Consider the following 17,482-nt stretch of genomic DNA (forward strand, 5'->3'; position numbering starts at 1 on the left):
AACTCAGGATCTGGGCGTCCCCGCTGTAGGTGTTTCCCTAATGAGGAGAGGTCTTGAGGGTCCAGAGGCCCCTCATTAAGGAAGGGGTACTGTCATGATCTGACAGTTTTAAATTGCACTGGGTGAACTGTTTTACTTTGGAAAGTTCCAAGGTGTCTTGACTGTCCCCGGTGGTGGTTAGTGGTATTGTACTTTAGGTTTTTGTGCACTTAATTATGTATCAGGTGTGACACCCTATAAAGGTGTGCTAGGGGTGTGCAATCACTGCCTGTGATATTGTGAGATTGTGTTCACTCTGAGTTTGTGAGCCTGATGGAAGGATGGAGCTGGAGAGGAGTCCTTCGCAGCTTAGCTAGGGGGGACGTGTTTCAGCTATGGTGTCTGGACGAAGGGCTGGCATGGCATGGTGGGGTCGCAGTGATGGTGTCAGCAGGAAGTGTCTGCATGGACTGGTGGAGTGGCGACTATGGAGAGTGGAACTCACCATGTGGGACTTGGCTGCTGAGCTGGACTCAAGCATGCTCGACTTCGTGGCAGAAGCTGAACTCATCCTTGGGACTCTGTTACTAAGCAGCAGCAGCTGGTGGTGGACTCTGCTCCAAGGCTGCACTAAGGTGAAGGATCCTGTTATGGTGATGGATCCGGGTGGAGGAGAAGACGCACGCAGGTGGTGGGCTCTGTTGCTAGGAGCGCACGCAACAGAGCAAAGCTAAGTGGTGTTCCCCCTGTATTGTCTCTTTCCTCATGTGTGTTATTAGTGCAGTGGTGGGATTAGTCTCCGCACCAACCCATTCCCTAGTGAGGGTTTAGGGTCAGGGCGAGCAAGGGGTTAAGGTTCGCGTGCGGCGACAGGCGCGGAGCCTGTATAGGGAATGTTAGGAGTGCAGGGACACTGGCTCAGGGGAGCTTAGGAGGTCTCCATCTCCCCATTCCCTATCGCAGGGCCCACCATTGTTAATGTTTCCCAGGTTCCCCCTTATTATTTAAATTCGCCTTACTGGAGGCGGGGTTTCCAGGATTATTGTATAACGTGTAATACCTAAATTCGCCAGGTGGAGGCGGCGTATCCACCTGCACGTTTTATTATTTAAATGCGCCCTACTGGAGGCGGTGTATCCAGGGTCACGTGTGTTATGGGTTCACCTTGCGGTAAACGCTGTGTGCCCAGAGACATGTGACCATGACACAGATAGCTTCACTGTGGCCGTGATAACAGCCGTTACACGGTACTGAGAGAGGAGCGTGCACGTACACGGCTGTCCGGTGTACGTTAAATTGTCAAGCTCCGTGTTTTTTAAGTATACGGACTGACACAAGCTGTCTCTCTATAGTTTTGAATGTGATCAAACAGCAAATATATTTAACTGTTTGAAAACTAGACAAAACTAGAAGGTGCAGGTCTGTAAGAACGGAACATGTCCTCGACTTACCCTTACAGAGCGACACACAGATAGCTTCACTGTGGCCATGATAACAGCCGTTACACGGTACTGAGAGAGGAGCGTGCACGTACACGGCTGTCCGGTGTACGTAAAATTATCAAGCTCCGTGTTTTTTAAGTATACGGACTGACACACGCTGTCTCTCTATAGTTTTGAATGAGATCAAACAGCAAATATATTTAACTGTTTGAAAACTAGACAAAACTAGAAGGTGCAGGTCTGTAAGAACGGAACATGTCCTTGACTTGTCCTTACAGAGTGACACACAGATAGCTTCACTGTGGCTGTGATAACAGCCGTTACACGGTACTGTGTGAGGAGTGTGCACCGCTGTATTGTGTGAAAAAATGCACGCTCAGTACCTCACCAGGACAAATAAAAAAAATTGGGATTGCTTTTAAAAAAGCAGTTTGCAGAGCAGTGGGTAAACAGCAATGCAGCCATCAGGAAGCCTTAGAAGGCAGCCTAACAACCAACACCGCTGATCCAGCAAAATATAGCCTCCACTTGCACTGCACACACAGTGACTGCTGTGTTGTACAGGCAAAATCGCTAGCAGCAGAAGCAGTTTTTGGTGTCTTCTTCCCTGCCTATCGCTCTCCCTACAAAATCAGCAGCAGCAGCAGCTCTCTCTATTCTGAGATCAGCATGAGTAACATGGCTGTCGGCGTGCACGCCCTTTTATACCCCCTGTGACGCCCACCAAAGCAAGGCAATCACTTGCATGTCCTTCTGAAAGATGGTGGTGACCCCTGCCTATGTCATCACGTTGCCCACAGTGTCCGTGGATCCTGATTGGCTGAAAAAGAGCGCAAAACAAACTTTTGAAACGTGACTTTGGCGCTTAAGTCGCCGACCTCGTGGCCGACCTCATCCTAGGGTCGGGTTTCGTTTCATGAAACCCGACTTTGCCAAAAGTCGGCGACTTTTGAAATTTTTCGACCCGTTTCGCTCAACTCTAGTGAAGAGCATGGAAGTAGTGAAACATACATATCTGACAAAATATAAAAAAGGTTAACATTGTCAATATCTTTGTAACTCCGAACGTCTTTAAAAAAAAAAAAATTAATTCCTGCTATTCCATTTGATTTGGCTAAACCTCTATGCCTTTAATGTCTCCTCCACCTCCCCCAATACATTCTACATTATTATTAGTTGTTTTTCTTCATGTAGAATTAACCTACAAGGAAAGAAAAGGTTTTTTTTAATTCCGATATTTCTGTCCCATTGACTTGAATGGGACTTCCGGGATCGGAATCGGCGATATCCGATACTTTTTGGATATCGGCCGATCCAATCCAATCCGATATTTCTCAATATCGGATGGTATCGCTCAACACTAGTTACAGTAAAGTGAAAAATCCATTTAATATTCTACAAGCAGCTTCTTATTGCCATTTTAAAAATTATTTTCTGAACTTTTGAGCTAATAAGTCAAAAAATAAAAAGTCACTGGAGTATGTAATTTCAGACTATTTAGCTACTAAAAACATTCCAAAAAACAACAACCATATACTGTAAGACAACATTTCCCTCCAATTGCGTTTCTTGGCTTTTATTTCTATATTGCATCAATTTAGCAAAATTCACAGCTAAATTAAAGATTTGACTATAATGTGTGGACCTAAAAAAGACTGTGAAATCATTAAATAAAATAATATAATTTGTGCCTGTAACAGAATTTTTAACTATTTACATAACGGGGAAAAAAATCTGAATAAAAAGAACTTTTTAGTAGCCAAATTTTTGTTTTATCACTCAATATGTAGACTACACAAGGTAACAAATTACTAAGGGACATGTTATCTCAGTTGCTGACTTTAAAATATACTTACCTTCTATCGTAGCTTCCAGGTACATAAGGAAATTGCTGCCGCTGATTCATTCCCATATTGGACATCACTCCGGTAGGAGTCTGGTTGTACATATCTGGCATACCGCTATTAGGCATTTGGCCAGGGGGCATGAAAGGCTCATTGCTTCCTGGCACTAAAATAATAAAATAAGAAAGTGCAAATTAAACAATTTTCCCTTTACCTTGAAAACGAAATATCAATTGTCCATAATGTCTTTTAATGACCAGGCTATAACCATGTCAGCAAGAATTCTACAAGCCACTGGCAAAGAGTAGAAGTATTACAAAGATTGGCTGTAAAAAAAATCTAAGCGCCACATATGCTGCAAAGAGAAAAAAGTGTGCAGATTCCCGCAATCTGCTAACACTCAGGTACCTTAAATAGCCTATTTTCTTATTTATTTCAATGTTATTTATATTAGCAAAAATTACAATATTTTAAAGAAAGGAATACTGGTGTGTAATATGAATAGTAAAATAAAATGACATTCATGAGACAATATGCTGCAACTTGAAGGCTGGAACCACACATGAAGTTTTTGGTGCATTTTTAGAGCAAAGCCAAGAGTAGATTTAAAAGGAATGGAAATGTAAAATGAGGACACATCCTTCTGCTTTTTACAAAATCCACTTCAGGCTTTGGCTAAAATATCATAAAGTGAAGTAAAAAAAACCAAAACATTTAGTGATTAACAGGACAGGAAGAAGTATAGGGTTTGTACAATAAAGATAATCACAAAAGTGGCTATGGTATAAGAACAGAGATTTAGGACATTTCAGATATTTCACCTCCTCTTTAAGCCTCATCTTCATAAGTCACCATATCAGTAGCGTAGCTACTGAGGGGGAGCAGAGGGGACCGCTGCCCAGGGCCCTGACACATGAAAGGGCCCACCGGGAGCCATGGCTGCTTTTGTCTTGAGGCATCCTGAAGAGAACAGCAGAGTGTCAGCTCCCCTGGCTGACAGATTCTGCACAGTGGCAGGTTGCAGAGCCTCAATCTGTGCAGTGTACAGTGCTGCTATCTCACCCAAAGAGCTGCTTCCTGGCCAGCAGCGGCTGCACTTACTTTCTGGCTGTGCAGGCTCCGATTGTTTTGCACGCTGGGTCCTAGTGCCCTCTTTGCATTTATCTGGACACTTCCTGATCCTGCCTGACTGCCTCAAACCTCATCGGTAAGTGGGGATGGAATTTATTAGATTTGATTTAGGCATGTCATGGTCACTGTGGGGTGAATGTGAGAGAATGGGGGTTATTGTCAGTGTTGGGGTGTGGGATGGGGACAAGGCACTGTGGGGGTGAATGAGAGAGGATGGGTGTTGGGTTGTAGGAGGGGCACAGGACACTGTGGAGGTGAGGGAGGATGGGGTATTGTGGGAGGGGGACAGGGCGCTGGGGAGTGAATGTGACTGTTTTAGGGTATTGTGAGGGCTGAGGTGGGTGAGTGGGGACAGGGCACTGGGGAACTGATTATTATTATACTATTTATTGTTATAATATTATTTGCACTCCATCACATGTAATAGTTGCTGTCTTGGGTGGCTGGAGATGGGGAAGTCGGGGGCTTTTTATACTTGTGAGTTGGATCTTTTATAAGTATTAGTATAACAAGCATAACAAAACAGGTTACTATTGTTAATACTGTACTAATAGGTTAATATTTAAGTATTAGTGTAACAAGGATAAGTATTAGCATAAGGGCGCAGGCAGACGGCTGTATAACTCATGCGACAATCGCATCGCAATCCTAGGACTGCCCGGTACCACTCCAGACAGGAGTGTTGATACAGACAAGGCGTGCACTCTGTGGATATGATGTAGGTGCGAGCTGAACCTGGCACTCCACCACAGACGGCGCTAGGTGCCCCATGCTTCCAGCTCTCTGCCTTGTCCCTGCCAGACCGGACTTCTACATATGGCACTTTAGCCCCTCCTGCATATTCATACTGCCGAGATTGCTCCTTTTTCTCTTGTGCTTTAAGTGAGGTTTGAAAAAGACCCGACTTAGGGTCGAAACGTTACCTCAACGCACTATTTCCCTGTGGTGTCTTTAATAAAAAAAACTTTTTGCATTGAAAATCAAAATTTCCCAGAGTGCAGCTGTTTTTTCTTCACCAGACATGAGTGTGACAACGTGATGGATTATTATGCAGCTGTCGTGCTCAGGTCAGGAGAGCCGATGGTCAGTCCAAAGATTGCGATGCAATCCTTGCACAATAAAAATATGTCCTGTCTGTCTGCCCCCTAACATGAACAGTTTGGGGACCACTGTGGGGGCCATTATATAGTGTGGGAGATAATGGGAGGCAGATGGCACTCATAATGTGTGGGTACTACTGTGGCGGCTATTACGAAGTGTGAGGGACATACAGTAAGGGGGCTACTGTGAGGACTAGAGTTGAGCGACTTTTGGTTTTTTAGGGTCGAGTTTCGTTTCGTGAAACCCGACTTTTCCAAAAGTCGGGTCGAGCAAGATCGTCCGATTATAGGGAAAAGTCGGGGTCGTCCCGAAACACGAAACCCAATGTAAGTCAATGGGGAATAAAAGTCGGCAGTGAGAGGAGGACAGGAAACACACCTACAGTGCCCATTTGAATGCCAAAAGCATCAATTCTTCTTACTTAAGCTTGTCAACCTTAATTAACTTCATAATACAAGTTACGCACTGAAAAATGGGGGTTATTTGGCTAATGTTGTGGGGGGGAGGGCTGGCTCCAGGTTTTCATGTGCCCTGGGTGAAAGAGCGCCCCTTTAACACATACCACAACTCATCATGCTCCGATACGGCAGAGAAATAGCGGTATAGTACAATGAAAAATACTTCACTTTTTACATCTCATGACGAGGCCCATCTATTCCTCCATACAGAATCATTGGTCCCATATAATGTTTGAAACAGTATATGATGAGCTCCACATAATGCTACAGTATATGTTGGTCCCCATGGATGAAGCTCCACTGTCTTATGGGCCCAAATAATGCTCCAAACATAATGGGCCCCATTTCTAATGCTCTAGTGTATACTGGGCCCTGTAAATGCTGCTCCAGTGTCTGATGTCCACCTTTGGAATGTTCCAGTGTATGGTGGGCCCCATCTATCATTCTCCAGAGTATAGTGCTCCCCAAAAATTGCTGTCCCAACATTGAAAACAATCAAATAAGTCTCCTCGCTAGGGAATCCCTGTACTAGTCTGGACTCCTCGTCGTCCCCATCTTCCATCTCACTGCACAGTATTTCAACCTTGCAAGTGCTGTGATCCTGAGCAAGCAGGGGAGGCCCACTCGTTGGCGACGGCACTGCCACAGGGCCCCTGATAGTACGGTGGTGTGTCTGATGGCGGGTGGGCCGAACCTGCACTTTCATCTGCAGCTTCCTCTTTGTCACCGTGTAAGATGGAACTGTATATGGGAAGGGTAACCTGAGTTTCATCAGGGTCAGATTCAGGCTGTGTAGAGTGCGAGGGGAATGTAGTGGTCTGGGTCAATGTACCAGCAGATTCATCAAGCAGTGGCTGGGCATCAGTGCACTTGTGTCGCCCCCAGGAGTACGGTCGCCACAGTGGCATTACCTTCCTCCTAGGGAGTGTGATGTCATGCTTGGGAGCAACGAACGATCTCTCTAGCAGGTTAACTGATTGGGCGGCGTTATTCCCACGAGTCATGACCCTCCAAACAGCGTTCATGAAGGCAAAGTGTTTGTTTAACGTGGGCAGTATGGTTGCAAAGCTGAACCTTAAAGGAATGTCCAGAAGGGCACCACCAGGAGTGGAGCCTACGGTTTAATTTGACTCCACCTGGGAAACCTCAACCATGCAAGCTACAGAAAAGATGCACAGATTGCAAGCTTAATTCCGTTAACGAACGAGACTCCGTCATGCCCCGCGGTCCGAGTCCGGCTTACTAGAGGGACACGTGAGGCTCTGGCACATGAGATTGGCCAATAACTGGTGTGTCATGCCCTTACATGTCCGTGGCTGCATGTGCGCTACACTGAAAAGGCCAGCGTTTGTCGCTTACAGGTGAAGATAACCCGCTGAACAACGTTAGTGATGGGGATCTGTGATTACAATTATTACCCGCGAACGATGACTTACCAGTAAGTGCAGGTCAACCGCAGTTCCGGAATTAGGCCTAACCGTCATTCCTGAAAAAATGAAAAACTTACGTGTGCAAACCACAGGTGCTGTAGCTTGCTTAACAGCTCGCCAGCCGTTCTCAGGCCCAGTATGGATTACACGTGATTGCACAAAGGTGAGAAAGGGTACCGTATCCCCGGATAACATGTATGGATAGCGTACACATTCAAAATATATGTCTATACATCAGGAGGCAGGCTCAGACGGTGTTAGGCCCAGTATGGCTTGCAGGTGATTGCACAAAGGTGAGAAAGGGTACCGTATCCCCGGATAACATGTATGGATAGCGTACACATTCAAAATATATGTCTATACATCAGGAGGCAGGCTCAGACGGTGTTAGGCCCAGTATGGCTTGCAGGTGATTGCACAAAGGTGAGAAAGGGAACCGTATCCCCGGATAACATGTATGGATAGCGTACACATTCAAAATATATGTCTATACATCAGGAGGCAGGCTCAGACGGTGTTAGGCCCAGTATGGCTTGCAGGTGATTGCACAAAGGTGAGAAAGGGTACCGTATCCCCGGATAACATGTATGGATAGCGTACACATTCAAAATATATGTCTATACATCAGGAGGCAGGCTCAGACGGTGTTAGGCCCAGTATGGCTTGCAGGTGATTGCACAAAGGTGAGAAAGGGTACCGTATCCCCGGATAACATGTATGGATAGCGTACACATTCAAAATATATGTCTATACATCTGGAGGCAGGCTCAGACGGTGTCAGGCACAGTATGGATTTGACGGCCCAGATTACACAGCGGAGGAGCAGGGAGAGGTAAAGATTGCAAATGCTGGGGCCCTGCCCAAGCAAGGGGGGCCCACTCGTGGGCGTCGGTACTGGCACTGGGCCCCTCATAGTACAGCGGTGTGTCTGACGGCGGGTGTGCACCACCACCGTCAGAGACACTTGATTGCACTATGAGGGACCCTGTGCCAGTGCCCGCACCCAAGAGTCGGCCTACCCACCTGTCCAGGGCAACGGCACTCGCACGGTGTCGTGCGCTAGGTGGTGACCCCGGCCATGGGGGGGGAGGCAGCACAGTTAGGGCGTTTTAGAAAGTGGCATATGTTGATGTTGGACATTCAGCTGATGCAAAAGACGAAATAGGTGAAGTCCCAGGAAGAGGTGGACCAAAGCAAGCCATTTTTCTGTCACCCTATGTGTCATCAGGGGAAGGTGGGACAAAATCCTTGGAAACCCATGCATGGTTCATTTTAATGAAGGTTAGATCATCCACATTTTGGGTTGACAGACGGGTCCTTTTTTCTGTCAGGATTGATCCAGCTGCACTGAAGACTCTTTCCGATAGCACACTTGCAGCTGGGCAAGCGAGCTCCTGTAAGGCATATTGGGCCAATTCAGGCCAGGTGTCCAGTTTAGCGGCCCAATAGTCAAAGGGGAATGACCTGTGTGGGAGAACATCGATATGGGAGGAAAAGTAGTTTGTAACCATAGTTGACAACTGCTGTCTCCTGTCACTTTCCATCGATGCAGTATTACCAGTTGTGTGAGCGGTATTTGAAAAATCAGTCCACAACATTGTCATGAAACCCCTGTCTCCAACGCCACTTCTGCTGTGTGCACCACGAACACCTCTGCCAAGCTGCCCCCGGCCCGTACGGCTCGTGTGAGAACCATCACCGCTGCTGTGTGCTGGGAATGCCTCAAGCAACCGATTTACCAGAGTTGCTAGCCAATATTAGGTCAAGGTTCTCCTGTGGCATGATGTTTTGTAATTTGCCTTTATAGCGTGGATCCAGGATGCTGGCCAACCAGTAGTCGTCATCGTTCATCATTTTGGCAATGCGTGGGTCCCTTTTTAGGATCTGCAAGGCATAATCTGACATGTGGGCCAATGTTCCCGGTGTCAATGATGCACTGCGAGTGCTGGTTGGAGGAGCACTTTCTGGCAAATCCACATCCCTCCAGTCACGCACAAACCCTGTACCAGACCTTGCCACGCCAACATTTTCACTTGCCCCACGAGATGCATCCTCCTCCCCTAAGTAATCATCCCCATCACCATCCTCCTCCTCTTCTTCCTCCACCTCGTCCAGGAGAGGTCCCTGAGCAGACAATGGCTGAATGTCATCAAGGATTCCCTCCTCCTCTTCCTCCTCATCAACATTGGCTGCAGATGCCTGCTCCTTAAGGTGCGTCAAAGTTTGCATGAGCAGACGCATAAGTGGGATGCTCATGCTTAGGATGGCGTCGTCTGCGCTTACCAGCCGTGTGCATTCCTCAAAACACTGAAGGACTTTACAGAGGTCTTTCAGTTTCGACCACTGCACACCTGTCAACTCCATGTCTGCTCTCAAAGTGCCTGGCCGTGTATCCTCCCACAAATGCATTATGGCCTGCCTCTGCTCGCACAGCCGCTCCACCATGTGCAGGGTGGAGTTCCACCTTGTTGCAATGTCGATAATGAGGCGGTGGTTGGGAAGGTGGAGCAATCGCTGCAGCTTCTGCATACGAACGGAGTGTACAGGCAACCGGCGGATGTGCGCGCACAGTCTTCGCACCTTCTGGAGCAGGGCTGTTAACTCCGGATAATTTTTGAGGAAGCACTGCACCACCAGGTTCAAGGTGTGAGCCAAGCAAGGTATATGGCTGAGTTTTGAAAGGGCTATGGCTGCCACAAAATTACGGCCGTTATCACTAACTACCTTGCCTGCCTCAAGATGTACACTGCCCAGCCATGACTCAGTTTGTCGCTTCAAGTACTCGGCCAGCACCTCGGCGGTGTGTCTGTTGCCCAAACACATCATCTGCAACACAGCCTGCTGACGCTTTCCACTAGCTGCTCGATAGGGGGACACATCGTGTGCAACAGTGGCAGCTGCAGATGGAGAGCTCGTACGACTGCGCTCTGTGGACGAGCTTTCGCTTCTGGAGGAGGAGGAGGAGGGTCGAACGCCTACAGCCAACTGTTTCCTATACCGTGGGCTAGGCAGCACTGTCCCACCACCACTGTCCCCTGTGGACCCTGCATCCACCACATTAACCCAGTGCACAGTGATGGACACGTAACGGCCCTGGCCATGCCGACTGGACCATGCATCAGTTGTGAGGTGCACCTTTCTGCTCACTGACTGCTTGAGTGCATGGACAATGCGGTCTTTCACATGATGGTGGAGGGCTGGGATGGCTTTGCGAGAGAAGAAGTGGCGACTGGGTAGGTCATAGCGTGGTACTGCATAGGCCATGAGTTCGCGGAAAGCTGTGCTTTCCACCAACCGAAAGGGCATCATCTCAAACGAGATTAGTTTGGCAATGTGGGCGTTCAAACCCAGTGTACGCGGATGAGAGACTGAGTACTTTCTTGACCTACTCATAGTGTCTGGGAGGGTGAGCTGGACTTGAGAGCTGCAAATGGTGGAAGTAGCGGTGGACAGGGCGGACTGAGAGAGGGTTGATGATGGTGATGGAGTTGTTGTTCTTTCTGATGGCCTAGAATCAGTCTTTCGTTGATATAACAGTGGGATTCCCTGACTGCTGTGGCCTTGCAACGACACCTCAACATTTGCTGCTGTGCTAACCGGTGGGCTTACAGTGGGGTTAACAATGTAGCGTTGCTGACTACCTTCGTTGTGATCAGTTGCACATGTGGCACTTGAGGTTTGGTGTTGTGTCCACGCTTGCAAGTGCATGCTGGTTAAATGTCTAAGCATGCAACTGGTATTCAAATTTTTCAGATTTTTCCCTCGGCTAAAGGTCTTTGCGCACTTCTTACAGATAACCTTGGCCTGATCATGAGGATTTTGTTCAAAAAAGTGCCACACTGCATTCTTCCTACTTTGGCAGACATTTTGCGGCCTAGCACGCTGTGATCTTTTGACCCTCTGGACAAGCTGTCTAGCAACTCTTTTGATGTTTGGAACCTGTCTTTGGAGTGCTCCGGGCCTGCCAGATAACAGCTGTTGCGATGTCGATGTCTGCTGTGGATGCTCCTCATCTGAGCTATTGGAAGCAGCACCCTCTTCCCCCAATGGATGCCAATCTGGGTCAACAACTGGGTCATCCATCACCTCCTCTTCTATGTCATGTGTACCTTCCTCTGTGTCACCGTGTATGGTGGTATAGTGTGCGGGAAGGGGCACCTGAGTCTCATCAGGGTCAGAATCTGGCTCTGTACACTGCGAGGACAATGTAGTGCTCTGAGTGAATGTACCAGCAGAATGATCCATCAGCGGCTGTGCATCAGTGCACTCCATGTCAGATTCATCTTGGCCTGGGTAATTCACCATTTCACTTGATAATCCAGGCATGGTATGTGAAAACAGCTCCATGGAGTAATCAGTAGTATCCTTCAATCTTGGTTGGGGTGAAGGACACAAGGAAAGGTGTGGTTCATGAACATGAGCCTCCAATGACGACTCAGTGCTTTTACTTTTTACAACTGAAGAAGAGGAGGCGATAGAGCTGGAGGCTGAGTCAGCAATGTAAGACAAAACTTTTTCCTGATGCTCTGGCTTTAAAAGCGGTTTGCCAACTCCTAGAAAACTAAGCGTTTGAGGCCTTATGGAGCCAGACGATGACGCAGGCTCAACACCTCCTGCATTTGGTCCTATTTTGCTCTTGCCACTACCATCAGATCCACCACCAACACCATCATTACCAGCTGCCAACCCCCGCCCAATTCCACGGCCTCTTCCACCAGCCTTCCTCATTTTTGGTAGAAATGTAGACAAAATCCAACAAACTATATAGTAATGTAAAACAAGGTACAATGTGTCTATAGGACAGGGGAGATTTTGAATTTCTGCAGACACTTGTAGACACTGGACACTTTTGGATTGTGTGAGGCCCACTGAATATCTGACCGCTCTGTCACAGGCTCGATGGCACAGCTGTGACCAAAGTGACTAGAGGATAAGGGAGATTTTGAATTTCTGCAGACACTTGTGGACACTGGACACTTTTGGATTGTGTGAGGCCCACTGAATATCTGAGCGCTCTGTCACAGGCTCGATGGCACAGCTGTGACCAAAGTGACTAGAGGATAAGGGAGATTTTGAATTTCTGCACACACTTGTGGACACTGGACACTTATGGATTGTGTGAGGCCCACTGAATATCTGAGTGCTCTGTCACAGGCTCGATGGCACAGCTGTGACCAAAATGACTAGAGGATAAGGGAGATTTTGAATTTCTGTACACACTTGTGGACACTGGACACTTTTGGATTGTGTGAGGCCCACTGAATATCTGAGCGCTCTGTCACAGGCTCGATGGCACAGCTGTGACCAAAATGACTAGAGGATAAGGGAGATTTTGAATTTCTGCACACACTTGTGGACACTAGACACTTTTGGATTGTGTGAGGCCCACTGAATATCTGAGCGCTCTGTCACAGGCTCGATGGCACAGCTGTGACCAAAGTGACTAGAGGATAAGGGAGATTTTGAATTTCTGCACACACTTGTGGACACTGGACACTTATGGATTGTGTGAGGCCCACTGAATATCTGAGCGCTCTGTCACAGGCTCGATGGCACAGCTGTGACCAAAGTGACTAGAGGATAAGGGAGATTTTGAATTTCTGCACACACTTGTGGACACTGGACACTTTTGGATTGTGTGAGGCCCACTGAATATCTGAGCGCTCTGTCACAGGCTCGATGGCACAGCTGTGACCAAAATGACTAGAGGATAAGGGAGATTTTGAATTTCTGCACACACTTGTGGACACTGGACACTTATGGATTGTGTCAGGCCAACTGAATATCACAGCGCTATGTCACAGGCAGAAATTGGCTAGTGTATCACAAACTACAAGGTGTATGTAGAATTGGGCAGAATAGGAATCTCCCTAGAGTGCAGGTCTGTAAGAACGGAACATGTCACTGTGGCTGTGATAACAGCCGTTACACGGTACTGTGTGAGGAGCGTACACCGCTGTATGGTGTGAAAAAATGCACGCTCAGTACCTCAGCAGGACAAAAAAAAAAAATTCGGATTGCTTTTAAAAAAGCAGTTTGCGGAGCAGTGGGTAAACAGCAATGCAGGAATGTCAGGAAGCCTTAGAAGGCAGCCCAACAACCAACACCACTGATACACCACTATATAGCCTCCCCTTGCACTGCACACACAGTGACTGGTGTGTTGTACAGGCAAAATCGCTAGCAGCAGAAGCAGTTTTTTTTTCTTCTCAGCAGGACAAAAAAAAAATTGGGATTGCTTTTAAAAAAGCAGTTTGCGGAGCAGTGGGTAAACAGCAATGCAGGAATGTCAGGAAGCCTTAGAAGGCAGCCCAACAACCAACACCACTGATACACCACTATATAGCCTCCCCTTGCACTGCACACACAGTGACTGGTGTGTTGTACAGGCAAAATCGCTAGCAGCAGAAGCAGTTTTTGGTGTCTTCTTCCCTGCCTAACGCTCTCCCTACAAAATCAGCAGCAGCAGCAGCTCACTCTATTCTGAGATCAGCATGAGTAACATGGCGGTCGGCGTGCACGCCCTTTTATACCCCCTGTGACGCCCCCAAAGCAAGCCAATCACTTGCATGCCCTTCTGAAAGATGGTGGTGACCCGTGCCTATGTCATCACGTTGCCCACAGTGTCCGTGGATCCTGATTGGCTGAAAAAGAGCGCAAAACAAACTTTTGAAACGCGACTTTGGCGCGTAAGTCGCCGACCTCGTGGCCGACCTCATCCTAGGGTCGGGTTTCGTTTCATGAAACCCGACTTTGCCAAAAGTCGGCGACTTTTGAAATTTTTCAACCCGTTTCGCTCAACTCTAGTGAGGACCAATAAACATTATCAAGACTACTGTTGGGGCCAATATACTGTGTGGAGGACTTCATAAAGTTTGAGGACTACTGTGGGAGTCATTCTACTGTGCTTTGGGACAGCAGTGGGGATATAATTCTATAGAGGAACTCTGGGGCACATCACACTATATGTAGGCGAGCTGTGGGCCCATCATACTGTGTATAAGGAAGCTGTGGGGGCATTATACTGTGTATAGGGGAGCTCTGTCAGCATTATACTGTGTATAGGGAAGCTGTGGGATCACCGTATAGTGTATAGGGGACCTGTGGGCCCAGCATACTTTTTATAGGGGAGTTATAATGGGGAACTCAGGGGACGTTATTAAATGTTAAGTGGGCACTTAACCCCTTTCTGCCATCTGACGTACTGTCCCATCCATGTGACCTGGGACTTCATTTCCATGGACGAGATAGTACGTCATAGAGATCAGTAGCGCTCCCGGGGGTAGCGCTGCTAATCGCGGCCGGGTGTCAGCTGATTATCACAGCTGACACCCGCACATTAACCCCTGGCACACTGCGAACCAACATGATCACAGTGTACCTGGGGATTAGGGAAGAATCGCGCAGGGAGGGGGCACCCTGCGTGCTTCCCTGAGACCCTTGGAGCAGCGCAATGAGCTGCGCTGCTCTGAGGGTCTCCTCCCTGCAGGCCCCCGGATCCAATATGGCCGCAGGGGCCTTCGGGGGCATGCAGGGAGGCGGCTTCCTCAGTGTTTGCTAAGAGCAGGCTCTGAGAAAGACTCTGCAGTGCCTGTCAGATCGCTGATCTGACAGAGTGCTGTGCAAACTGTCAGATCAGGGATCTGACACTTTATTATATTGTCCCACACTAGGACAATATTGTAAAGTAGAAAAAACAAAAGTGTAAAAATAATTAATAAAAACCCTAAATAAATAATAATAAATCCCTAATAAATTCTATTTTTTTGTAAATAAAAGAACAATAAAAGTACACATTTTTAGTATTGCCGCGTCCATACCGACCTGCCCTATAAAACTGTCCCACAAGTTAACCCCGTTAGTGAACCCCTTCAAAAAAAAAACTAGGCAAAAAATAATGCTTTATCATCATACCGTCGAACAAAAAGTGCAATAACACGCGATCAAAAAGACGTATATAAATAAACATGGTACCACTGAAAGCGTCATCTTGTCCCGCAAAAAATAAGCTGCCATACAGCGTCACGAGCAAAAAAATAAAAAGCTATAGCTCGCAGAATAAGGCGATTCAAAAATAATTATTTTTATATAAAATTGTTTTTATTGCATAAAAGCGCGAAAACATAAAAAAGACATAAATGAGGTAGTGCTGTATTCATACTGACCCGAAGAATAAAAACGCTTTATCAATTTTACCACACACAGAAAGGTGTAAACGCACCCCCCACAAGAAATTCATGAAATGCTGGTTTTTGTTCATTCTGTGTCCCAAAAATCGGAATAAAAAGCGACCAAAAATGTTACATGCCCGAAAATGGTACCAATAAAAACATCAAATCTTCCCGCAAAAAATAAGACCTCACATGACTCAGTGGATCAAAATATGGAAAAATTATAGCTCTCAAAATGTGGTGATGCAAAAACTATTTTTACAATAAAAAGCTTCTTTTAGCGTATGACAGCTGCCAAACATAAAAACCCGCTATAAAGAGTAAATGAAACCCCCCTTTTATCACCCCTCTAGTTAGAGAAAAATAATAAAATAAAAAAAAGCACTATTTTCCTTTTTCCCATTTGGGCTAGGGATAAGGTTAGGGCTAGGGGTGTGTTGGGGTTAAGCTTGGAGTTAGAATGGGGGGTTTCCACTGTTTAGGCAAATCAGGGGCTCTCCAAACGCAACATGGCATCTGATCTCAATTCCAGCCAATTCTGCGTTGAAAAAGTCAAACGGTGCTCCTTCCCTTCCAAGCTCTGCAATGCTCCCAAAAAGTGGTTTACCCCCACATATAGGGTATCAGCCACCTACTCACGACAAATTGCACAACAACTTTTGGGGTCCAATTTCTCCTGTTACCCTTGGGAAAATAAAAAATTGAGGGCAAAAATATTATTTTTGTGGAAACAAAATATGATTTTTTTTATTTTTATGGCTCTACGTTATCAACTTCTGTGAAACACTTGGGGGTTCAAAGTGCTCACCACACATCTAGATAAGATCCTTGGGAGGGTCTAGTTTCCAAAATGGGGTCACTTGTGGGGGTTTCCACAGTTTAGGCACATCAGGGGCTCTCCAAAGGCAACATGACACCCGCAGACCATTTCATCAAATCTGCATTCCAAAGCGTCACTACTTCCCTTCCAAGCTCCGACGTGTGGGGTATCAGCATACTCAGGACAAATTGGACAACAACTTTTGGCATCTAATTTCTCCTGTTACCCTTGGGAAAATTAAAAAATTGGGGACTATAAGATCATGTTTGTGAAAAAAATATGATTTTTTAATTTTACGGCTGTACGTTATAAACTTCTGTGAAGCCCTTGGGTATTCAAAGTTCTCACCATACATCTAGATAAGCTCCTTGGGGGGTTTAGTTTCCAAAATGGTGTCATTTGTGGGGGATTTCCACTGTTTAGGCACATCAGGGGCTCTCCAAATGCAACATGGTGTCCGATCTTAATTCCAGGCAAAAAAGTCAAATGGCGCTGTATTTTCTTCTGAGCCCTGCCATGCGCCAACATATCGACATATCGGGTATCAGCGTACTCAGGACAAATTGCACAATAACTTTTTGGATTCTGTTACCCTTGGGAACATAATAACTGGGCGTGAAACGATCATTTTTGTGGAAAAAATATTATTTTTTAATTGTACGGCTGTACGTTATAAACTTCTGTGAAGCCCTTGGGGGTTCAAAGTTCCTTGAGGGTCTAGTTTCCAAAATGGGGTCACTCGTGGGAGGTTTCCACTGTTTAGGCACATCAGGTGTTTTCCAAACGTGACATGGCGTCCAATCTGAATTCCAACCAATTTTGCGTTGAAAAAGTCTCCTTCCCTTCTGAGGTCTGCCATGAGCCAAAACATTGGTTTCCCCTCACATATCAGGTATCAGCATACTCAGGACAAATTGCACAATAACTTTTCCAGTCCAATTTCTCCTGTCATCCTTGGTAAAATAAAAAAATTGGACCTGAAGTAATTTTTTTTGTGAAAAAAAAGTTAAATGTTCATTTTTTTAAACATTAAAAAAATTCCTGTGAAGCACCTGAAGGGTTAATAAACTTCTTGAATGTGGTTTTGAGCACCTTGAGGGGTGCAG

At 46.5% G+C, this 17,482-nt stretch overlaps 1 protein-coding gene across 9 annotated transcripts in view; it reads right to left on the reverse strand.

Moving 5' to 3' along the window:
• Positions 1 to 17,482, reverse strand: part of ARID1B (AT-rich interaction domain 1B) — a 2,758,190-nt gene that overhangs the window by 396,939 nt on the left and 2,343,769 nt on the right. For all 9 annotated transcript variants that reach the window (XM_073585743.1, XM_073585747.1, XM_073585745.1 and 6 more), the window contains one exon: positions 3,278 to 3,431. In XM_073585743.1, coding sequence (XP_073441844.1) covers positions 3,278 to 3,431 — 154 coding nt within the window. The remainder of the gene's footprint in view (positions 1 to 3,277; positions 3,432 to 17,482) is intronic.

Source organism: Dendrobates tinctorius, unplaced genomic scaffold (genome assembly GCF_039654945.1).
Source record: "Dendrobates tinctorius isolate UK_male_01 unplaced genomic scaffold, ASM3965494v1 ptg000087l, whole genome shotgun sequence".
In the NCBI taxonomy this organism is placed as follows: domain Eukaryota; kingdom Metazoa; phylum Chordata; class Amphibia; order Anura; family Dendrobatidae; genus Dendrobates; species Dendrobates tinctorius.